This window comes from Aristolochia californica, unplaced genomic scaffold (genome assembly GCF_029961685.1).
Source record: "Aristolochia californica isolate CCGP_79_NKW_82.1479 unplaced genomic scaffold, dmAriCali1.0.hap1 SCAF_6, whole genome shotgun sequence".
Taxonomy (NCBI): Eukaryota; Viridiplantae; Streptophyta; class Magnoliopsida; order Piperales; family Aristolochiaceae; genus Aristolochia; species Aristolochia californica.
The window spans coordinates 1,057,310-1,081,299 of NW_027182257.1; the positions used below are offsets into that span (position 1 = coordinate 1,057,310).

General features: G+C 36.9%; 4 protein-coding genes across 13 annotated transcripts; 3 read left to right on the plus strand and 1 right to left on the minus strand.

Annotated features, from left to right (window-relative positions):
- Positions 1-298: 298 nt before the first annotated feature.
- Positions 299-4,370, plus strand: LOC137934896 (DNA-directed RNA polymerases II, IV and V subunit 8B-like). Of its 3 annotated transcripts, none has more exons than XM_068779469.1 (5): positions 299-381; positions 1,549-1,656; positions 3,127-3,284; positions 3,512-3,606; positions 3,981-4,370. In XM_068779469.1, exons 2-5 carry the CDS (start codon positions 1,584-1,586, stop codon positions 4,090-4,092), a joined length of 438 nt encoding a protein of 145 aa, XP_068635570.1. In that variant the 5' UTR covers positions 299-381; positions 1,549-1,583; the 3' UTR covers positions 4,093-4,370. The 3 variants fall into 3 exon arrangements, with proteins under 3 accessions (XP_068635570.1, XP_068635572.1, XP_068635571.1); XM_068779471.1 differs by having other exon boundaries at positions 3,211-3,284; XM_068779470.1 differs by lacking the exon at positions 299-381 and adding an exon at positions 463-484.
- A 5,421-nt stretch (positions 4,371-9,791) lies between these two features.
- On the minus strand, positions 9,792-16,965 carry LOC137934469 (bZIP transcription factor 1-B-like). Of its 8 annotated transcripts, none has more exons than XM_068778816.1 (16): positions 16,693-16,965; positions 16,016-16,107; positions 15,862-15,918; positions 15,668-15,757; positions 15,381-15,467; positions 15,216-15,275; positions 14,950-15,119; positions 14,803-14,857; positions 14,349-14,391; positions 13,986-14,254; positions 12,757-12,834; positions 12,557-12,682; positions 11,592-12,469; positions 10,999-11,298; positions 10,439-10,908; positions 9,792-10,150 (listed from the first exon to the last, which is right to left on the minus strand). In XM_068778816.1, the coding sequence occupies exons 2-13, from the start codon at positions 16,070-16,072 to the stop codon at positions 12,326-12,328; spliced, it is 1,236 nt and encodes a 411-aa protein (XP_068634917.1). In that variant the 5' UTR covers positions 16,073-16,107; positions 16,693-16,965; the 3' UTR covers positions 9,792-10,150; positions 10,439-10,908; positions 10,999-11,298; positions 11,592-12,325. The 8 variants fall into 8 exon arrangements, with proteins under 8 accessions (XP_068634917.1, XP_068634919.1, XP_068634920.1 ...); XM_068778818.1 differs by having other exon boundaries at positions 9,792-10,153; XM_068778819.1 differs by lacking the exon at positions 9,792-10,150 and having other exon boundaries at positions 10,250-10,532; positions 10,633-10,908.
- Positions 10,621-11,370, plus strand: LOC137934216 (FAS1 domain-containing protein SELMODRAFT_448915-like). The gene has a single exon (XM_068778490.1). The coding sequence runs from the start codon at positions 10,621-10,623 to the stop codon at positions 11,368-11,370; it is 750 nt and encodes a 249-aa protein (XP_068634591.1).
- Positions 16,966-18,711: 1,746 nt separating the features above from the next.
- On the plus strand, positions 18,712-20,817 carry LOC137967095 (uncharacterized). The gene has a single exon (XM_068813529.1). The coding sequence runs from the start codon at positions 18,759-18,761 to the stop codon at positions 20,406-20,408; it is 1,650 nt and encodes a 549-aa protein (XP_068669630.1). The 5' UTR covers positions 18,712-18,758; the 3' UTR covers positions 20,409-20,817.
- The last annotated feature ends 3,173 nt before the right edge of the window (positions 20,818-23,990 follow it).

The window sequence follows — 23,990 nt, forward strand, 5'->3', positions numbered from 1 at the left end:
AAAAATTATATGACTTTAATGATAAAAAATTTTAACTAGAAAAGTGTTTACATGAAATATGAGGTACTCATGGTTTATAGAAACGTATTTCTACTAGAAATAACTTTTCTGTATTTTCTGTAAAAAAAGGCACTAACAGGGCCTAAGAAATTTTAAGATTTAAAGAGAAATTAATCTAATTATTTTGCAATATATTTATTACATTTATTTTTAATTAATTCTAAAATAAATCATTATTTCGTCTGGTTCCCTATTTTAGGCTTAAACCGTACGCCCTCCTGACTGACCTGGTGGTTAGTAAAGCCGAGGAGCATCCTTCGAGAGTCCCGACTCCCGAGCCCTCTCTCGCTCGACGATCATACAACCTTTGCCGGCTCACAGGTTACCTCTCTCGTTCTCTCTATCTCTAACCTCTCCCGACTTTGTCTTCTGTGGAGTCTCTCTCCATTTCTCTTTTATGCATTCGAAGCTACATTCGTTGGGTGTGAGTTGATTAACGCTCCGTTTGTAACTTTCAATATCAGTGCTAGTTGTTTATTTTTCTTGTACGTTTTTTTTCGAGTTCCACTGTACGTATTACGAAGTTTATAGGCGGAAATGTGAATCTGAATACATGTATGGAGTGGATAGATTGAGTGAAGGGAGAAAAGTGTCGCTGCTTATTTAGATAGGATATCGGAGTTGCCTCAGGAAGGCAAAAGATCATACCTAACAAAATAGTGGTTGTTGTCAAACTAAATCAGGTGGCTCTTTCTAATTTGATGTGAGGCCATGCGCCACTTCCAGTAATTGCGGTCTTCACAATGAGAATTTGACATATCTGGTTTGCTGGCCCTAATGAGGCGAAATATCGAAGCAGCAAGGACTGCAGCTAGGGGAGAGAATGAGAGTTGGACTTGAGTTCAGTTCAATCCTGGCTATTGTCAATTGCAACATTTTGTTTTTGGGTTTCACTCTGCTTCGACATTTTAGAACATGCAAGCTGGGCATTCTTGAGAAAATTCTTAAGATTTCCTTAACGGTGACACTAGTCACGCTCAATTTTCATACCATAAAGGTCTACTTGAATTCTCTGATTTTTGGCTCTTCTAGCCGCCATGTTTGCGTGAAGAAAGAATGAAACTTTTCTTTTCTTTTGATAAAAGATAGAAGATAAAAGATAGAAGGAAACTGTTAACTTCCCATTTTGAGCTTTTTGCTGTTTCTCCTAAATGGGATGTGGTTCTACATGGCTGGGGCGGTGATGAGGGACTGCAATTTTTTTTGTTTCTTTTGGGACATTTACAGTTCTATGTGCTCAATAAATTTTCTGTGGTATTTAAAAAGAAAAAGAAAAATAAAAATCGGCAGTGGTTCATGAAGTATTTAAAAGAAGTAGAAAAGGAATGGAACACACTCCAGTTGTTGTCCCATTTCTTTTTCTTTCCTGTGTATGTTCACAAGTAGCCACAGAGAATTAGTTTTCCAAACTAATAGAGTCATTTTCTATGGCCTACAATTTTTACTTATCCTAATTGTGATTATGACACTGATTTCTGTGTTTGTCAGCTAAAAATCAGTTGTTGGAAGCATTGGTCTAAAGAATGGTTGATTTTCTATTTGAGGATATATTCACTTTGACCAAGCTGGATCCTGATGGGAAGAAATTCGACAAAGGTAACAATAAATCCCTCTGATCTTAAGTAGGGAAAAGTGTAGAGGACTGACTCTCACCAGTTACCACTTGTGTTTCGATCCAATTCAGCCAATCAAAGTACAAATCTGACAGATCCTTCTCCAATATATGATAAAAGTCAATAAGTTTTAGTATTTTGTTCAGGCTTATTGTTCATAACTAATATGCTCCACTAATACTCATCATACCCAGCAGCTAATCAGGTTCTTAGAATTCAGTTAATTAATTTTGGATGTTTCACATAGTTGATATTTCACATTTGTTCTCAGTTCTGGCTTTAATAGGCTGGCAACCTTAATAACCCGAATATGTAAATAAATAAAAAACACTGGTCCCGTGTCTATTATTGCATGGGAAAGGTTAGATGAAATCTATTTGTCCAGAGAAAGTACCTAAAACTTTTTAATGTGAATTAAAAGTTTGCATGGAATCTTCACAGATCACCTTGTTTATGCATAAAATGAGAGAGTTAATTTCCAAGCAAGTGAAATTTACTCCTCTAAATAATGCTTAAGTGAGAGGAAGTTAGATGATGTTATTTTCCATTACAAGCTTAGATTTGAAATAAAAGATTGATTGTCCCCATACTGCACTTTCCGTTGCATATTCTACCATAAACAACTATCCTTTAGAGAAATTGGACCATCCTTTTTTCTTTCCTCAAGTTATCTACTTTCTCTATGTATTAAAATGTAGTTCTGGTGTTCAGACCTTGTAGAATTTGTTCATACTAATAGAATTACTTTATTCTTTACTGTCTGTGCTAGTGGAAACAGGAAAAATTTATTCAGGGTCAAAGATGGTATTTTATAACATTGAGAATGTCTATGCAACACTTATCATGTAATTAATAAACTTGTTTGTGCAATTGTTAGTTGCCTTTTCTTGACTTTTATAATTTAACAAACACGTTTGGGCAATTGTTTTTATCTGTTCTTTATTTTTGCATCTTATTTCTAGTAGTGATAATCCATGTTGAGCCTTTTTTCCTGGATGCTCTTCCGAATAGTTTAATTATCTTTCTCTCCCTGAAGGGACCTTGCTGTCTGTTATTTTAAATTTCTGAGGTAGCATATACTTGTTTCTGATCCAATCTCCCAATTATTACTTTTCCAAATTTCTCCTATGTTTCTTGTTGCTTCAACTTTAGAGATTTCAGTTGATTTTAACCTTTCATAACAAAACCCTGTAGTATCTAAAAATTCTTTACCAAACAAATCTTCACATTCAAGGGGCACTAACTACCCATTACCACAGCTTGACTTGTGACTGTAGCTAGCCTTTTTACTTTGTTATCTCCCTTATATTGTTTCTGTTATTTTTACAAAATCCTGATATACAAAATAATGGCAGAGCTAGATGAAGAATATACACTTATTATTATATTTGTTTGCTTTCCTTTTTTACCCACATTATGAATCCTTTCAATCTGACACTTACTTTGTGTCAAGTTTCTCGAATTGAAGCACGGAGTGAGCAGTTTGATATGTATATGCAACTTGATGTGAACACAGAGATTTATCCTCTTCATCCAGGGGATAAATTCACAATGGTATTAGCTCCCACTTTAAGTTTGGATGGCACTCCAGATAGTGGATACTTCAGTCAGGTATATTTCCTCAGTGCCCTCCTTTATTGATTATCGGGTTGTCCAGATCCATGTGTTGAGCCCCGCATATGGAAGACTAGAACCACAATATGTTTCCAACTGCTAGTTCAATTAATAATTAGATCTGAACTTGTATGTTTACTTCTTCCTTGACAGCATGATATGGTTACTTGACATTTGTGAAAGACTGAATTTTAGTTTTTGGATAAATATATTTTTCTATTCAGGGTGGAAGAAAGTCACTTGCTGACAAATTTGAGTACGTCATGCATGGGAAGTTGTTTAAGATCTCAGAAGAAGGTTCTGGACCCAATGTCAAAGTGTAGGTTATATTTAAGCTCCTTGCTTGTTTTTCTTTCTTTATTCACCTCATTGGATCGCTTTGTACATTTAGTGGGGACAATATTTCAACCAGGATCTATGCAAACTTGCAACGGTAGTGGTTATGCAATTGAAAATTACCAGTGAAAGTAGAGCTCTCTTTGCTGAGATATGTGGATAGTCACAAGTCTATTTGCTAACACTGTGGCCTCTGTGCTCCTTTCCTGCAATGAGAGCATGAACTCTCATTATGTTGAAAGACATTGAGGGAGTGCTGGAGGCCTAAACAACACTCAAATCTTTTCATTCCAGTCTTCACATAGTTTTTTTATTTATTTTTTCTCATGCAATTTTGGCTTTCTTTGCTCTTAACAGGGAAATCTATGTTTCCTTTGGTGGCCTTCTGATGATGCTAAAGGGAGATCCCTCAAATGCAGCCAACTTTGAGTTGGACCAGAGGTTGTTTCTTCTTATGAGGAAAGTCTGAAATGCTTAGGAGTTTTCACTTCAAAACAACCGTTTTCTCACTCTAGGGGGAATGTATAAAAAACATTTATAGTTTTTTTCAACTACATCACTGGAACATGAAAAAGTTGGATGTGATCATTTGCAGTAACTGGAAGTGGGAAGACCTAATTACGAATCTGACTTCTTTCAGCTAAGAAGAAACTTCAATGTAAGCACTAGCTGTTTTATGGAACTAGAGGCTCTTCTTCTTGCCTATTTATTCGTGATAACGAGAAACCAGAATAGCTTTGCCATCAATGGAATGGTGAACTAATGACCAACTTGGTTTATGCATTCTATTAGTGTAGGTCTCTTGAATTTATTGTAAAATCATGACATTGCGACGAATCATAATACCATAATATAGTGAGTGAGCAAGTATCATTTAACGTCTCAAGCTTTTAAGTTAATAGCTCCTTTTCAGTACCCTTAAAATAGACCCCTCTCTACGTAAACGAGTATTATTCCCCGCCTAAGCAAAAATCTCCCGCCCTCCGGCGGAAATTATCTAACGGAGATGACAGATGGTGAAGATAATCCGAGATCTTGCTGCATCTCTCACTCCTCCGAAGCAGCTTCTAAACATACTGGCAGATTCGCTGTAATTGACGCCTTTGCTGGAGCTCGAGTATCTCGAGAATCGCGCGCAAGAATCAAAGACACTGGTTTCAATGAGGCAGAGTTGTTCGATCGCTTTCGTGTGTCTTCTTCTCCGTCAGTTTATGAAGGAGATGAATGTATCAAGTTTTCAGATATTTTGGCGGCAGTGGAGACGTTGAGTTTTAAGACTTCGTCGCGCTCTCGATCGTTGTGATGATCCGGATTTTATCAGATCCCGAGGTGACTGCTCTTTAGTATGTGTCTTCTCGTGTCTACCTAGGTTTGTTAGTTGATTATTCCTATGATGCTGTGAAGGCCACATTTAGTCGTCTTCTTCTTATTCATTATGCCTTTCCGCTATTTTGTTTGCTCGAGTCCTGGTATTGTGGCTGGAGTGCCTGGACAACGCCTTTGCCGTATGGTTTTGGTCAGTTCTCTTCTCATGCTTCTTTTGTTTTTTCATGTTTCCTGTTAAATAATTTTAAAGAGTGGTAAATAAAGAGTTACGTTTATAATAAAGGTTGATATCTATCTGAGTTTGTGTGCTTGTTTATCAGTAAAACTACCGAGGTTCGAGTGGACTGGCTATTTGATTCTTCTTTTCCTCGTGTTCTGTTTCTCTTGTCTTGTTTTGCTTCTACTACTCTCTTCCTTTATTTTTTCCTTTTACTGCCTCTTTTCCTTCGTTTCTCTACTATGATCAGCCTAAGTCATAGTTGGATTTACTTAACTTATCATTGACATTTTCATTCGTATTATCCATCATAACATATTGCTCTGGGAGACTTTACTCCATCTGAGTGTGTTCTCTATATTCCTTTAAGGTTAAATCACATATTGCTCTGGGAGACTTTACTCCATCTGAGTGTGTTCTCCATCTGAATGGTCACGCTTGATGACTTGTCCTAATATAACCTAACACTGGACTCTGCTACTTATCTAGTGACAGCTTTTACTTGCAGGATGTTTCACTTTATGTAATTTATGCTTCTTAATATTCCCAAAAGGAGTGGACTGGGCTTTTGGTTCAATGAACACATGGGCAGGTTTCTAGTTTGAGGCCTTGGGTTCAACTTTTTTGTCACCTTGACAACATATTCTTGTTTGGAGAGTTAAATACTCGTATCCAAAGCTGACACATTCTCAGACATTGAATTGAGCCAGATATAAATCAATTAGGGCAGGTTTTATCTTGAATTTGAGTCACTGGATGTTGGCACAAAATAACCAGCATAGGAGGAATTAGATTTGGCAAGGGCTTTGCATCAGAGAATGGCTGAAAAACTCCTAGAAACAGAACTGAGTTAAGATACAAAACCATCCATACTAAAAACAGCTCTTTCAATAAGAGCTTAATTACACGTATACCCCTACCTTCACTCTAGACCTAAATGTAACTTGAGGTGTCTCATGAGTTGTAATTATAACTTAAAGCATCTTAATACTGTAGGGGTTGGATGGAATAGTTAGCAGTGTGGCGGCATGAATAGACACAGAAGTAAGCAATTTCAGCAGTTAACATTGTTTGCACTAACGGAGGAAGAATGTCTCTACCTCATGAGTTCATCAGTAGCAAAATGAGGACTGAGTTAAGCTGAATTAAAAGATGTTCCACATCTGTTCAAGTCCAGACAGCTAATGTATTGACACCCCTTACTGCTCATTGGAGTGAACATAGAATGCAAGATACACAATACAAAAGCAGGTAATTTTGGAGGCTCTAAATCTCCCTATAGTGGAAGTTGTGTCCGTGAGGAAAGTGAAGACCTCTCATCATAAGTCAAACTAGTAGCTTAGGGTAGAAGGTGAATGCCAGCAATTGTTAGATAGACCAAGCCAATTTCTTTTCTCATTGGTAGTTGATGGCTACATTCCTCATGAGATGAGTACAACTATTACACACTTAAATGCTAGTTTGATTATCTTCTAATTATGGCCATATACATGATGCCTCCGAGATCATGCAAACCAACCTTCCATGGTCACCCATTGATTATCTAACTTACAAACATATCTACTTAAAATAGGCTCAAACTAAGTTATATCTTGCAGAATTTTATTGACCGCTGCTTAATTTGACCATCATTTATCAAATTAATCATTTTAAGAATAGCTGCATCTTTCCTAAATTCCAAAAATGTTTATTAGACCTTTTTTTTTGCTTTCTTGATGTATTATTAGTATGTTCTGAAATGTCCCTTGTGCATTTGCAAAGAGATCTTGAACATATTATAGCAAATATTTTCAATGATTTTTTAAACGACGTTGATACATTTCAGAAATGGGCTAAGTCAAAACAGCTTTGTGGATTTTCTGGTACATTTTCTTGAGGTACCCAAAGTGTTTCATGAACCTTTCTCATAAAGTTCAAAAGAAGTCTTTCAGTTTCTTAATGAGATTCCTACCTGATTGAAGTCTTTCTGGTAGCAATAAACCAGACTACCGTGGTGAATTAACTAGAAGATGACAAATGTTGCTTAACTAGTTCTGCACTAAAGCAGAATTTGAGAAACTGCTATACTGAAGGGAATTAGGAAAATGCTGAAAAAACTGCTGGGTTTCTCTGTAGAAGCAATTCAACCAAGATGGGAAGAGGGAGAAGAAAAGTGTTAAAAATTAAGTTTTGTCAGGTTTTAAAACTTTCAGCAAATCCTTCTTTTTTTTTAATAAGGTCCATTCCCTGATTATTTCTTGTTGATATACTGATTTAGTTTTCTGTTGTTAAGGCGATCATAATGGCATGATCTTTTAATTTGATGACTGAAAGATTTCACTGAAAAATTTCCGATATCCTGATCAGGAATGAGGAATCACTTACTAAATTGCTCTATTAGTTTACAAATACTTTATTATTTTCGTTTCCTAAGCATAGCTTATGTATCAAATATTACTAAAGAATATTTAATGGCTTTTTGCCTTTTTAAATCAACAGGTGTGGGTCACATGATCTTATCTCTATGCTTTGGATTGTAAAAACCGGTGTTGTGTTCCTACGTTTGTTGTGATCTTATCTCCAGTTGTTGATGAGGTTTGCTGAAGAGTTACCTTTTCACACACACACACACACACACGATTTTGTCATCCTGTGTAACTCAAGCTGCCTGGGTTTCTAATCAGTTTCTACTGAGGATGGGGGTGCTTATTCATTTTGCATCTTTCCCCTTTTACAACCTTTAAGTTTTTGTTGGTAACATGACATATTGATCCATATTATTTTTTGTTCCATTAAAATTTGTTTTATTCTTTCAATTGAATAACGCAAATGGTCGGACTCCACTTAAGTAAACTTCATGTTACCTTTGTAAGAAGAGGTAAACTGCCTGTCCAAGCAGAGAACAATATCACCATCAATCCAAATGCTGTATTTAGTTGACCCTTTTTTTTTATTTGGATAACTGACCCATTTAATTCAGCAGTTTATTTATTTTTTGTTACTCATCTATGTAGCACAATGTACATTCCCTTGTTTTTCATTGGTCTATTCTCTTATCTTTAGCAGTGCAAAAAGTAGCCTTTTTAGGACGAGAGAATTGTATTTTCTTCATGGCAATGTTGCTGATAGACAATGACATCTAATCTAGTTGCCTATAGATGATGTGAAAAATTGAAACTGGGATGTTTTGTCTCAGGATACTGTGGGAGTATTATGTTGGGGACCCTATTACTTCGTCTGCTTATATTGATGAGAACATTCAATTGATATCTGATCCTCACGGGCCACCTGAGAGGCGAATAGCCTCCTAAGCCTCCCTCTCTCTCTCAATATATTTCTTTGTATCTGCCCAGGTTGGTCTGCATTTGCAGCTCTTTAGGAAAGATTTACTTGTTTCGAATTGCAACAAATGGCATAGAAGGGAAGAATCAGATGGAGGAGAAATCAATGGTGCAGGGATTTGCAAGAATGGAGCTTACTGGGGACATATTCTCCACACCCGTCATGATTGGTGGCAGGATATTCGTTGGCTGCAGAGATGATTACGTGCATTGTCTCGGGGTGGTTTTCTAGTCACAACCAGACGTGAAGTTTTTGTATAGGGCAGAGGAAGAAGGCAGTGGTAGTTATCTCAGTCAAGAACTTGCCGTCTAAAGATGCTTCACCAGGATACATCCTTGGTAAGGAATGAAAATTACTGATAATCCTTCTTACGTGCTTTTCTGGAGTAGATAAATTCATCGTTGCTGTATGGAAAAATCAAGGGAAAAAGCATCAGATTTTCGTAGGAAAAGTGGCGGTAGGCAGTTTGTGAGAATGAGGAGGGAGCATCTCGATCTAGAATTTTAGTGTAAATAGCCTTAAAAATAAGGGCAGTAACTCATGAATAAGCGTTCAAGGTTCGTGCCGTTAACTCATTTCTTCAAATGCTGTTATGGGTTTACATCAAAAGTAACGTTATTGTTAGAGTCAACTGTATCTTGTAGCTGAAAAGGCGACGCAATTATTATTGCTATATATGTTCTCGTCTTTTCCTAATAATGGATGTGAATCCTAATCATTAACTACTGTATCTAATGTCATAAAAACTTTCTAGCGAGGTCGTTTCGTTTGGTCAAACGTGGGTCAATCAGCTTCGGCCATTGGTTGTCTTAGATAACGACATTTTTATGGCTTTTTAAAAATAAAAAATATAATCTTGCAGAAGATCCGCCATTTGTGTGGAGAGGGCGATTAAAAGATACGTTCTACTGTCCCAGTGAGAATGAGTTTGCCTTCTACACGTGTTCTCTCTCTGGCTTCCTATACATCCAACAGATTATGTTAGATCCTTCTCCACTTCAATTAAAGTAAAAAAGCTCCGCCATAGAATCATAAAGAACTTACGTGTTAACTATTTTCTGATAAGTGGAAATGGCTAGAAATGATCAAGTTTTCTTTCTTCGACGAATTCAATAATCCTATTTTTTTCTTCTCACTTACTTTCGTATCTGCTAGTCTCAAGGAGCAGAAAAGCACTACCTCAGAAACAAACCTAACCATAGATCTGCGGCCTGATTGGTAATCAAGTAAGAACCATAAAAATCTAATTTGGTTCAACAGATCTGGTTCTATTCACCCGAAACAAATATGCCGATCCATACTCAAAACAAGTTGGAAAGAACAGCAAGACGATTTTTGCCAAATGAAGCTGATTCAGACCAAGTTGGAGACATTCAAGTACAAAACTATACTCGATACCCCTTGAACCGAATGGCAAACTTAATAAACCTAAGAAACCAATCTAGATGGGCTCCAACTGCAAAAGAACTCTCAAATTCTGCCCGTGTCCCATAAAAGCCACCCTCAATTGCAAGTTCACAAAATTAATTAGACGATCGAGACGAACTGAAGCAAGACTAGCGTGACGTACTTACCATGCACCAAGTACGGAAAACAGTAGCGGTGTGCTTATCTAGCAATCCAACGCCAAGATTCTTTTTTACTTCTCCGTCTTTTCCTCCCTCTGCTGAGTTAAAACACCAAGATACCAAATAAACAGAACAAAAAAAAGGCACCCACTAAATGACTGGACAGATTTTATTATAAGGTAATATGCATATGAAAATAAATGTAGTGGAAAGCAAGCACACAGAGGCAATCCATATTAGCATTTTTTTGGCTTGAAAATAATATAACTTCAATACAAGATCTCTGAAATTTAAAAAAAAAAAAAAAAAAAAAAAAAAACAGAAAGTACTTGGAACATGTTACTTACCATGATTCCAGAACCAATAAAAATTTGGGCACTCACATTTGTAAAACCAAGATGCCAAAGAAAGGTAGCATGCAAACAGCATGGGAGGCAGTTGTTGAAGCAGCAGAAAAGCATGTGAAGAGATGGTCACCTATAAAAAGCACCAAATCTTGTACATCACTCGGCTTCTGCAAACAAGATTTAGTCATAGTTACACAAGGGCCTTCCTGAACCCTTCAATGGAGACTTACCTAACCCTGATTCTGCTGGTGGGATTCATATTGCCCACAATAGCTGCTGATGAGCCCACAATTAAGGAGGACCTCCTTGTTGCCATCAGGGAGATGCAGACAGCCGATTATTTCACTTTTGTCATGCTGCTTAAAATGAAGCATGAGAACATACCACCCAATGTCACCTTTCTGATGCCGAATGATAAGATGCTGTCGAGTGTCAGTCTTCCAGATAATGCAGTATCTGACTTCTTGTCAAGGCATTCCGTCCCTTCACCACTTCTATTTGATTGTCTGAGTCATTTTCCAACAGGATCCGTCATTCCAACACGTGAATTAAATTTCACTCTGAGAGTGTCCAATGAAGGAAGAAGAAGATTTTACCTTGATAATGTTCGAATTATCAGACCCAATGTCTGCTCAACTGGATCTTCAATCAGATGTCATGGTATAGACGGAGTGCTTATGTTGGCCCCACAACCAAAAAGTGATACTCCTCTGCATCCATGTGCTACCACACCAATTCCGCCTCCCACCCCGCAGGAGCCCAGGTCAGCTCTGACACCTGTACCAGAGTCTATGTCACCACTGCCTATGGTACCTACTCTAAATCTGACTCCTCCCAGCCCCAGTCCTCCACGAGCCAATCCAGATTCTCCACCACAGAAATCTGACTCCATCCATCTGCAAAAAGAAGGATTACTAGACATGATTATTTTCTTCTCGGTATTGTCACTAATGGCAAATCAGATATAACAGTGGCTGCTCGTTCTTACAGAACTATTATACCTAAGTTATCTAGAATACTTTAACCCTTCATTTCAATTCTACATGTTGGATTAAGGTTCTCGGAAAAACATGCTTTCACCAATTTCATCTCCCATTGCTTTCAATAGATTAGAGCACTGAAAAGATATAAGATTTATGAAACCTGTCAAGTTTAGAAAATTGGTAATTCACAATGCTGGCTTCTGTACCTGATGATATTTACCAAAAGGTATAATCTGAGGCACCATCTGGCATGATTGATCTTTCAACTAAAATGTCTGCAATCTTTATCTGAAGCATATTGTTAGATCATAAAAAGAAAAAAACAAAGTACGATTTTATCTCCATAGCCTTGTGACTAATGTACATAACCACACCAAAAATGAAAGACAGTAGCAGAAGTTTAAAAAGTTTTCGAGAAGATTTATATTTGCAAACCCCCACCTAAAGGAGTACATGAAAATATAAGTTTGTATAAACATATAAAAGATTATATTATTCAAATGCAGCAGTCATGAAGCATACTGGTATCATTAGTGTTTAATTGATGTTCTGCTACTCAATGACTGTATACAGGAGCACAAATTGTCATAAATAAAACAGTTTCTACATAAGAGTGCAGAAAACTATTGCACGATTTCTTTTAATAGTACATTCCCTCAAACTGTAATAAACTCATGTAGAGGGGAAAATCAATAGTTATCCCCACTGTATAACAGCGAAGTCTACGATACAGTTCCCATGCTACAATTCAAGATTGAGCACAGATGTGTTAAAAATCAATAGAGATAATATTTATAATCAGAACAAGACAGGTAAGCGTTGACAGAACCGCCTAGAATACTACTCACAACAACTTCTTTGGACAGACTATCTGTCAAACATGAACTAATGGTATGTTAGATTATTGCCATTCAAACATGTATCTGGATCAAGGTGACTGCTAGTGGCCACTCTGGGCATGTTCACTGTGCTCCACTTGCACATCAGCATCTAGGCGACTATGTTGATCATCCTCAACAGACTGTCTGTCAGTCCTCTCAGATTTAGTTGTTTCATGTCCTTTGGGGATTTCCCCATGCCTCTCCTGCAAAATCAGTAATGCTTTCAGAATCCAAATAAGTAACTAAGACATGAGAGAGAGAGAGAGAGAGAGAGAAAGAGGGCCCATCACCTTGAGAGAGGTATTTTGAGCAACAAGATGCTCATATTCATCCCTAAAGCGGGACACTTCTGACTTAAGAGCTTTATTTTCCTCCATCAAAACATCAACTCTCTTAGCCAGCTCTTCACATTCCGCCTGAAAATCGTTATAGAGTATTAGAATTGGATAACAGTAAGAAGAATTTGAGATACAGTGAACTGTGGTTTGACCTGCTTGCGCAACCTAGATCTACGGGCTGACTCTCTGTTAGATTGCTTTCTCCTCTGCCTTTTCAGTTCTCTTTCGTCCTGCAGAGGAATGTGATGCTTATGACCACATTTTGATAAATAAAAAATGAAAGCAAAAGAAGAAAAGCTTTTTGGAAAATAGTTGAGATAGATGCTTATTATAGAGGATTGGCGATTATCATCTCAAGGGCCTCGGGGAGAGAGTCCACCCCCAAGGGAGATTTCTGATGTATTTTGTTGAGATAGAGGGTACACGCTTAGGTCCACCACCAGTGCAGCAGGCACACTAGCAAAAGATGGATCTGTTCAGCAGCAACTCGCCATCAGCAGGTCATTCCCATTATGATAGTCTTGTATAGTTTCATTCTGATCACCTTGTTTCTTCTTTCAGCTCTTGCTTGTAATTTTCATTCTTTATAGGTATCATCTCATGTACTTCCGCTCTTTATACAGCCTTCTTAATGAATTCTATTTCTCATTGCTCTAAAATATTAAAATGAAATAAAATAAAAAGCTGTTTCTGCAAACACAAGCTGCTTGGCTTTTCATGCAGCAAACTACGCAGCTCACCTCACTTAGAATCTGTAAAATGATTGATTAACTCAAAAGTATCAACTATTATGAACTATGGACCAGTTATCCAGGCATGTTTTACTACATGCACATGGTCACTAAATTTAGCCACAATTCCAATAAATACCTTATATCTAACTCACTATTACAGCTGCCAAAGTACAGAAGTTCTTTCAGATAAAGCACAAAAACTATTTCACCCATATCTCTTACAATGGCATGCTAAAAATTGAGTAATAGATTCAGAAAACCAATAAAATTGCAAACAACATAACCATGCATCTGTTAGTCTAGAAATCTGATTGGCTAATATAAAGACAGCTTTTTTTAATGTGATAAAAGGAGAACCTTTTGACTTTTTATGTTTCTAGACGAGGAACACATTATGACATAATAATGCGAGACCATGGAGTTGGAATGTAGACTTATGTGCATGTAATAGGGTAAACATCCATAAAAAAGGATTTATCCACAAGTTCAAACACAGACGAACATGATGTGATTATTAATTTTAAGAATTGTTAGGACACCTCAGCATTCAGTTCAGATTTTTACTGAGTTTGTAATGAGAGAATATGGGTAACTTATATAAATCAAGCACTTATTTTTCAAAGTCTTAAGGGTTCCAGACAAAGAACCTGCAACCAAAGATCAGACTGCTCACGAGGTCCACCAGGAACCAATCCCCTGCCACCGCTTGATGCAGGAACTTTTCCACGCAACATAGGTAGAGATGTAGGAGGTCCACCCCAATAATCCATACCAATGTTTAAATTTGTTGTTGGACCAGCAACACCTCCAGCTGGTGCCATTGGCATCATAGGCATAGTTTGATTTAGAGCCATGTGTGGTGGAGTTCGAGACATTCCATTTTGAGGACCGTGTTCATCATTTCCATCATGACCAACTTCACCAGTAGTTCATAAGCAACTTATCATGTTAGTTGTGTTAGTGATATTTTTCCTGTAAGGATACAAAATAAGCGATTTCCAAAAGCCTACCTTCCAAAGAATCTTGCCCATAGTTTGACTTCTGCTGCGAGTCCTGTACAAAGTGGTTAAAAATACCTCTTCTTTACTTTCTTTAATTTCATGATAAAGAATCAAAAGTTTCATAATGGATACACAGAAACACTATAATTTTTCTTAATGTCTCTAGGACCATGCTGAATAAATAACTTGTCATCAAATAAAAAATAGAATTGAAAAGAAACTGCCAGACTCATATAAAAGCTCAAAATAATGTTATTGACTGGCATTAGAAACAAATTCTATGAAATGTAATGATACCAATGTTTGTGCTGCTTCACATAATGTACAAGTGCAGTTGGGACGTTGGACTAAAAGAAAATAATCATTGAACTACTGATAGCAGCAGAAATCATGAGTTGGCACTCAATGTTAATGCCTCCACTGCATGAGCACCAAAAGTATAGAAAATTTGCACATAACTTACATTCTGAGAGTTGGCATCACTTCCTTCACTTGAACCTTCACTTGCACTCTCACCACTGCATGTCTCATGTTTTTTATCCAATTACCAGAAAGACCGTTGGATATAATAGAAAATAGCATGGGATGATTGATGCATAATCAACCATACCTGTGAGAGAGTCCCCCATTTGCAGATGGACCTGATGTCTTCCCAACCTCATTATTCTTGCCCATGATCATATTCAAACTGCCTAAACTTCCTCTCGGTCTCTTTAAGGAACTTCTTTCCTTACCTTCAGATGACTTGCCATCTGCTTCCACTCCACCACCCATGGCTCCCTGAAAGATGAAGCCTCTGTTATACTCCATGCACGGTTTTGCAAATTTTAATCTAACAAAAAGGAGTAAATAAGCAGAGGATAGTGGAGTACTCACAGAAGCCTCTCCATTTCCATTTGGTGTTGAGAGGGCATAAGGACTGAATGGATGAGACCCCTAACAAAGTTCATGAGGTCTTATCAATGCTTGACAACAAATGTCATTAGACAAAGCAACCAGAAAATTCAAAATTCGTAATGAGAAAGATGGACGAAAACGTACAGGTGGCATGGATGGATGGGCATATAAACCACCATGAGGATACATTGCAACATATGGAGGTGGGGTACCATAAGGAGCCATAAGAGGCTACATAAGAAACATATTGCAAAACACTGATTAGTTTTTTTTGGTAAATGTTGGAGAAAATGAACCTGGATAATTGATTCATCTTTTAAAAGAGAGTAAGTGAAAGAGGTTTCAAACATAAACCACAGAAAGATAATGACAAACATAACAATAATAGTAAGAATAAGAATAAGAATGACAACGACAGAGGGAAGACATACCTGGGGCCCCCACATGTAAGGATGAGGAGGTGGAGGACTTGATGCCACTGGAGAATGAAAGAAGCCATGTGGTGGCATAGGAGAATATGCCTATTATAGATATAACAATACAGTTGAAAGGAATATGTAATAGTAAAAATAATCTACACATTCTGCAAGTGAGAGGGGGGATAAGAATTAAGTAAAAAAGCCACCTGACATCCAGTCCAGTCTGGAAAAACTGAACCACTGCTAGTTGTAGGAGGCTGATCCTAGAAAGGATCGACGGTACCAAAAAAGGAGAGTGATACGTGAGATCTGAACAGAAATAGTTTAGAGACAACTAGATCTAAAAATCCATTAGCAAACCTGTGCTGTCGATGTCTTGGATGTCTTGGCAGGTGAATCCATGTCACCATTTCCCATGATTCAAATAAATCTCAGTAGTCCCTCAAACCATGCTGCACTTCACTCGGATCTAGTTAATTAGACGTTTCACACAATTTGAATAACAGTTTATGCGATACACCAAATTTCACTGAAATTTTGAAAACAAAAGTTGACAATTATAGCCCCGAACAGGAAACTTCTAGCTTTCAAAGAATCAGCATCTTCGGCATCAGCGGATAGAATGAATAACTTCAACGAGAATATCAAAGTATGAGAACAGAAAATAAAGGTATCAGAAAACGAAAACCAAAGTAAGAAGACATGCACAAAATCAACTCCACTACAACACGAGTACTAGCAGTAAACAGAAACAAAGAAATGCATAACTAACGCAAGAACACAGACCTAGTCAAGCAACTCCTTAAAACTCAAAACACTAGAAAGAAGTCGCACGGTACCAAATCGAATAATACATCGCCAAAAAAACTCAAATTCTCTAAAATTCGCCTACCATACAGCATCCGCACCTCACTATAATACAAATAAAAACACATAAAAAACCGAATCAGCGCAGAGTTGGCATAACGAACAAGGCGAAGTGCATCATACAGAACTACAAAAGAAAAAAAATCTAGCAATGAGAACATTTACCTCACCTTCGGTAACGAAACACTTCAGAATTGGCTGCAAACTGATGAATCGGAGATCCTGGCAGTAGTAAGCCTAGGGTGACGAACCGAACGCTACTTGCAACGATTTAAAGAAAAATAAAGAGACGACAGAGATTCTACAAGAAAAACACAGATCGCTCGTGCTTGAATTTTGCCGCGAAGAAATTCTGTCACCGAGGAAAAACCAGAAAGGAGGAGGAGAAGGACGACAAGTCACAAAAGTGACGAACGCCTCCCCCTGTTCCTTATAAACTGCACACGGGTTTCCCAAGTCCCCAGTCGGCTAGTCGCCGCACAACGGAGAAATATACACTTACAAGTGTATACTTACAAGATGCGTATCTTATAGTAAAAATAAATTCGTTCACTTTTTGGAAAAAAAGGTGAATAGAATATAAGTGTGTGTTAGTGCCCATAGGAAAGTGTAGGAATTTCTTTTCCATTTACCTATTTTTTTTAGTATTTGTATAATTTTTCTCTTAATTCTTTTTATTCCTCTTTCTTTTAAAAATATTAAAAATAGAAAAATTCTCTAATAGAAAACTATAGGAGAAATAAGTAATAAAGTGGTTTTTATCACTTATCTCTTACTTTTACCCTTTATTTTTAATTTTTTTAATTTTTTATTTATAATATGATACACATACCATAACTAATTTTTTTTATTGCGGGACAAACATTAGAAAATCGAGTAAAATGAATTATTTCCAATAAAAAAATTCAATAAAATTTTTAATTAAAAAATAAATTTTCTATTATTTTATTACATGTACCATGTACTTAAGAGTGAGGATAGGTGTATCGGATTTTGGTTCACTGATATGTGGTGTATTCGACCGATACATTGGTATTGATACATTTAAAAAAATATGATACACATATAAGAGAATAGAAGGGAATGTATATAATGAAATTTAAGAATAAACGTAAAGATAATTTATTAATATATCTATAAGTGACCATAATTACCCTTTATTGCATTATGTATCGACTAACAACAAATCAAATCTTTAGTTGCTAATTTTTTATAAATATGCCAAAAAATAATTTATTTAAATTATTTCTACTTTAATTTGCTATCTTATAAGCAAGAATTAATAATGCATTTTCTCATTTATTGGCTAATTTTATGTGTCTATTGTCAGAGTTAGGAAGTTCCAGTTCACCTAGGTTAGGTTCTGTCCACCCCTGGTTTACTTAGGTTAAGTACTTGACTTTTTGCCCTTAACAGACCGGAACCTATATTTCTTAATACTTTATGAATCAAATGTATTTCACATGATTCAACAGATGCACTCATTAATCACTATTATAAGCATCTTTATCATAGTGCTTACTAAAATCCCCGACAAGATGTCGATTGTTTAACACTATTTTGTCTCGTGACGTGTTTGTGTAGAAAAAAATGGCATAGGCAATTTTTTTTGTTGACCAAAAATTTATAGCGTTTGTGTTATTTTTTCGAATCGAAATTTTTTTTCACTTGATTTTAGTCATTTGAATAGATGAAGAAAATTCACCTGAATCAATTTTATTCTTAAAAAGAAATTTTCATCTAGTTATTTCCATACATTATTAAGTTTTAGATCATGATTTTAAAATAAAATAATTGATTTTTATATTTTTATATAAATAAAAAATTTAGAAATGTATTTTTAAACACAAGCATATTTATAAAGATATCTATGTAATTGAAGTTTCATGAATATGTATGATTATAGTGTTAAGTAAATAGAAAAATAAAATAACTAAACTACCCTTATAGTATCTAGTGCAGTAATGAAAATTTTAAACAAGAGTTAAATAACTCAGGCTCTTGGGCTCTATCCAGTGAAAAACCAAGGGCCACAGCCCACAGGCCTACATGTCTCATGCATTCATGGTTCGGGTCTCATTTCTAGTCAATAGCTCACCTTCGGTGATTCGGGTAGTGGTGAACGGCGGCAGCGTGGCTCAGGATTTAATTCATTGCCTACCCTGATCAGTCATAAGCCACCTCAGTCACAAAAAGGCGAAGGCCCTCTCCCGCGCTCTTCTGCCCTCGTCCGGCCATGGAATCCGACGACAAGGCCACCGCACTGCGCTTCAAGTCACTGGCCGTGCAGAAATACAACCAGTCAAACCTCAAATCCGCCCTCAAGTACGCTCGGCGCGCCAACCGTCTCCAGCCGGACCTCGATGACGTCCCTGAGATGGTCACCGCCTTCAAAATCCTCCGGCTCGCCTCAGAACCCTCCTCCTTCGGATCACCCAACTACTACAAAATCCTAGACGTGGAGCCGTTCTCTCATATCAACTCCATCAAAAAGCGCTACAAGATGCTGGCCCTTTTACTCCATCCTGACAAAAACAGCTGTCTTGGTGCGGAGGAGGCCTTCAAGCACGTCGGAGAGGCGTTTCGTGTTTTAAGCGATAGGGTGCAGAGGAAAGAGTATGATGTTAAGCTACGAGTTGCTTTGCAGTCTGAGCGGTCTGCTGCGCCTGTGCGTCCGGAAGATACTTTCTGGACGGCGTGTACGACTTGCCGGCTTCTGCATCAGTTTGAGAGGAGGTATGTTGGGCACCGTTTGATTTGTCCTAGTTGTAAAAAAAGCTTTTTAGCTGTCGAGGTAGACGATAAGGATTCGGATGGTGAAACGCAGAATGGTGATGGTGTGGGGGAGGAGGCTAGTAGGACGAGGGTTAGGTCGATCTCCAAGCTTAGGGTTTCCACGGAGAGGAAAAGAGACTTATATCAAGAAGTATCGAGAAAGAGGAGAACGACGTTTGCTGTTCCTTCTTCTCGTTTTTCCAGGGCGATGTCGACTATCCGAGAAGCAAAACGAACGAAGCACGAGATGACATTGGCTGAAATGCAAAAGGAAGCTATGAGAAAAGCTGGTCTTGCCAAGGGCAAGTTGAAGAAAAAGCCAGTGGAAGAGAAGGGGAAAAGAAAGGAGAAGGAAGCAGAGGAGAAAGCTGTGGTGGTTCAGAATGGGGACTCCATATGTATGCTGGTGGAAGATTCTGATTTCTATGAATTTGACATGGACAGGACTGAGCGATGTTTCAAGAAAGGTCAAGTTTGGGCTATTTACGATGATGATGATGGGATGCCTCGGCATTATGGATTGATTGATGAAGTAATTTCAATTCATCGTTTTATGGTTAGGATGAAATGGTTAGACGTGCAGAGCAATGGGGACCAGAATTTACTCGGTTGGGAGAAATTGGGATTTCATATCTCCTGCGGAAGGTTTAAAGTTGGACGTGAGCTTGATGTTGAATCTGTAAATATGTTTTCTCATGTAATGGATTGTGACCGAGTAGCAAGGGAGATCTATAGGATTTATCCATTAAAGGGTTCGGTTTGGGCGATCTATCGCAGTGAAAGGCCACTGGATGATAATAGCCTCGATTCATCTGAGAGGGAAGGAAGGTCTTATGATATAGTTATCTTTTTGACCAGTTACAGTGAATTGCATGGCTTGAGCATGGCGTATCTTGAAAAGGTTGGGGGATTTAAAACTATTTTTAAGAGGAAGGAAATTGGTGCTCATTCTATTACATGGTTCGAGAAGGATGATGTTAGGTTGTTCTCACATCAGATTCCAGCACGAAAACTTTCAGGAGATGAGGCACCTGACTTGCCAAAAGAATGTTGGGAGCTTGATCCAGCCTCACTTCCTGCAGATTTGCTTAGAATCACTGATGGAAGCTAACAGTTCAAAATGCACTAATTTCTTGGTTGAAGTTACAAAAAACAATTACAGGTCTTTAGCTTTTTTTGTACCACTCCACAACAAGCTAAACTTAACACCGTTGTGAAGCTGCTCTGTATTCATAAATTCAACTTTTTTGGGTACTATAACTTTTGGGTCTGGTTCTTTTGATACCGACGTAGCATTCCTAAACTCTGAAGATGGTTTGAGGCTGATGATAGCAGCAAATTTTTTTCAATAGGTGTGCCTGTTCTTACTAGTTGTACATGCAAGAGATGGGACCTGAAAGATCATGGTTGTGGCAGGTTGGAATTAGTAGGATTGCTTTAAAATCTTTTGAACATCTGTAGGATTGCTTATGGTCATTATATGTTATGAACCTGTCACTTTATCTCTGGAAATATTTTGATTTTCTCCTCTTACTGCCTATGCATTTCACTTTCTTATCTAAAACCTGAAATAGTTAAAACTTAAAGACTGTTAAGATGTGTCAGATGAAGTGGCTCTGTAGTTCTTATTAGCTCTAATGAGATAACAATATCAATTTATTGCTTCTTCTTTGTTGATATATCCTTGGGTTCCATGTTGTCTTACTTCCTAGAAGATTACAGGATACAACCAGAGTTGTAGAAGGGATAAATTAGTGTTTCTAGGAGACTAATAAAAGTATGACAGGCTCTTTTCAGACGGCTTTATGTCTTTATTTGCTTATTTATGTTCATGAGATTCCAGTTTTTCCTAGAAAAGAAAAGATGTTGCCTACTTCTTGAAGGCCTTGGATGGTTTGCAAACGAATTTTGCTAGGCTCTGACCTTTGGATGGATTGCAAACTGTGGCCTTGTGATGGACTGCAAACAGAACGGGCCAGCCTACTGTATTTGTTAAATATCTGGCTGACGTTTTAGAACTTACTCTCCATATGCATTTATTTTATACGGTGTTTGGGATTCCAGTTTGTAAAGATTTGGCCTTTAATCTTTTATTTTATTTTATGAATTTTTTGCTTTCTTTTTTCAGTTCATGGGTTCAATTTTAATTTGACACAAGATAGTTCCAGTTCTGGTGCAAATTTTGTTTGTTTGGCCTCAGAAGGGCTGTGTGCTCCTTACTGAAGGTTCTTTGTATACTTTTGTTTGTTTGTTTGTTTGTTTTTCTCTCTAGTTGGATTTTGGACAGTTTACATGATCATGGCTAGCAGAACCTCCTTGCATGCTTTTTTTCTGTTTTTCCCTTTAGTCAGCACTCTGTCCAGGTTATATTAAAATTTGAATTACTTATATGCTCAGTAATACCTCATTGCTTTCACAAGGACAGGCTTTCTGAAGAAGCAGGACTCTGTTCATGGGTTCTACATGAAAAAAATGGCTCTGATTTTATTTCATGTTGACACATGACACATGAAATCTCTGGGGCTTTATCTGTGCCCATGGGCACTCATCTTCACAATTCTCTTAAAGCCATTTTGAGAATTTGCCATCGTAAACTTTGAAGTGCAAACATCTTCACCAAAAGTATTAGGATCTATACTGTTACAATTAGGAATATACTCTAGCAGTGATAAGCCTAGCTGTCAACTTCTCACGAATAAAGAACAGATTAACCTCTAGATTTTTAATATGCTCATAAAATACTGGATTAGTTGCAATATGAATGACTACTTTGACTGTTATAGTGAAATTGCAAAGTGCAAAGTGTGTTTTCTTCGTCGAATTACCACTCTTTAATTTTCACTGCGTAAGTGACAAGTTGTAGCGACAAAGGTACAATGAAAACGAGAACTACCACACTCTTTAATTTTCACTACATAAATGACAAGTTGTAGCGACAAAGGTACAATGAAAACGAACACTAGAGAGGGGCCGATTGCTGAGAGGAGAGAATGAGAACGTGGGAAAGAGGATTAGGGTTGTGAAAGTATACTTAATCCTCCCCCTTAACTCATATTTATAAGTGTAAAAGTGTTACAATTACATAAATACCGTTTAGCCTAAGAAGGAATGAAAAAAGGACAAGAAAGAAAGAACTTTTACATCAATGTCACTGTAGACAATGATCCTCTCCTAAAGCTTAGTTCCTATCAAATAGCAAGATAAGGGTTCTCCCCCTTTCCCCTTTCTTTGACAAAGACATGGACCTTCCATTGATGAAAGTGTTTACAGTTGTGTGATAACAAATTAAACAAAACATAACGTATAACATCAATTATTTTCCGGTTCGTCTCAATGCCAAAATTGCTATCAAGAAGGATAACAAGGCCCCTCACCCATCCTCCTCCTTGGTGGGTGAGGAGATCGACATGTGTGGGTGTGGGTGAGATAACTTCATGAAGTCGAAAAGAAAAGAAAATTAATAATTCTATTTTTTTTAATAATTAAAGCTATACAACCCTAAGAACATTATCGATAGAATTTTATTTTCTCTCTAATTTTTTTATTATTTATAAAATTTTCCCTCTAATTTATTTTTCTTTTGGTTTCTCTCCAAATTCTATTTTATTTAAAGACAGTCCATTAACTAAGAGAGAAAGTAATTTAATCGATTTAGTTAATGGTTCTGCTTTCAACCAATAATTCTATAAGATGGTCCATAACTACTAATTAAGCACCCAAGTTTATATCCCCTTTATTCCCTTAGCTTTTTAAAATCTTGGATTAAATTAAACTTATTTATGTGCTCTAAACTTGATTTTCACTCATAATTGCTTCCCATTTCAAATTAACATTAAAGCTTTCAGGTATTTGAAATTTCTTTATGATTGTTTTCATAGTCCAAAGATGAGGTTAATTTCATCACTTATAACATTATATTAGATATTAGGTATTTGCCCACTAAATTTTTATTATGAGGCAAAATTTGAAAATATCTCATCCAATCAACTGTATTAAAAATGAATGTGGCATCGATCAAAAAAAAAATTGAAGGTAGAAAATTGAAAACTGAAGAATTTTTTTTCGATTTTATAAAAATGTACTAGAAATATTTTAGAAATTACTTTGAAACTTCTAAGAAACTTCCATGGAACAGGTTTCAATCATCTAGACCCTATCAAATTTTAAAATACTAATTATTATATTCATATAATCATATGTTAAATATATTTATTTTTTAAAACCCTTCCTTCACCTCCTCTATCTCACAAGTGGGTCAAATGATCAATCAAATTAAAATTAACACATTGAACAAGAGTTTTAATTAACTCGAATCTGACCCATTGATTCTATGTAGGAAACAAGTTAGAACATTTGTCATTCTCTCCTCTTTTGTTACCACATTTGCCAGAGAGGATCCCCACCCTCCATTGATTCTATGTAAGAAACAAGTTAGAACATTCGCCATTCTCTCCTCTTTTGTTACCACATTTGCCAGAGAGGATCCCCACCCTCGTTATTGTCGATAGGGACGGTGAAGCCTCAAATCCTTAATTTCACATCCGACTTCTATTTAAGAAGTGACCTAAGTCCAGGTACCAAAGGTTAGGTGCACCTGATTTTCATTTCATTTATTTATTATCCTAGTCCTATTTTTTGAGATTTTTTATTAATTTTTAATTAATAACTTCCTTGTTGCAAAAATAATAAATAA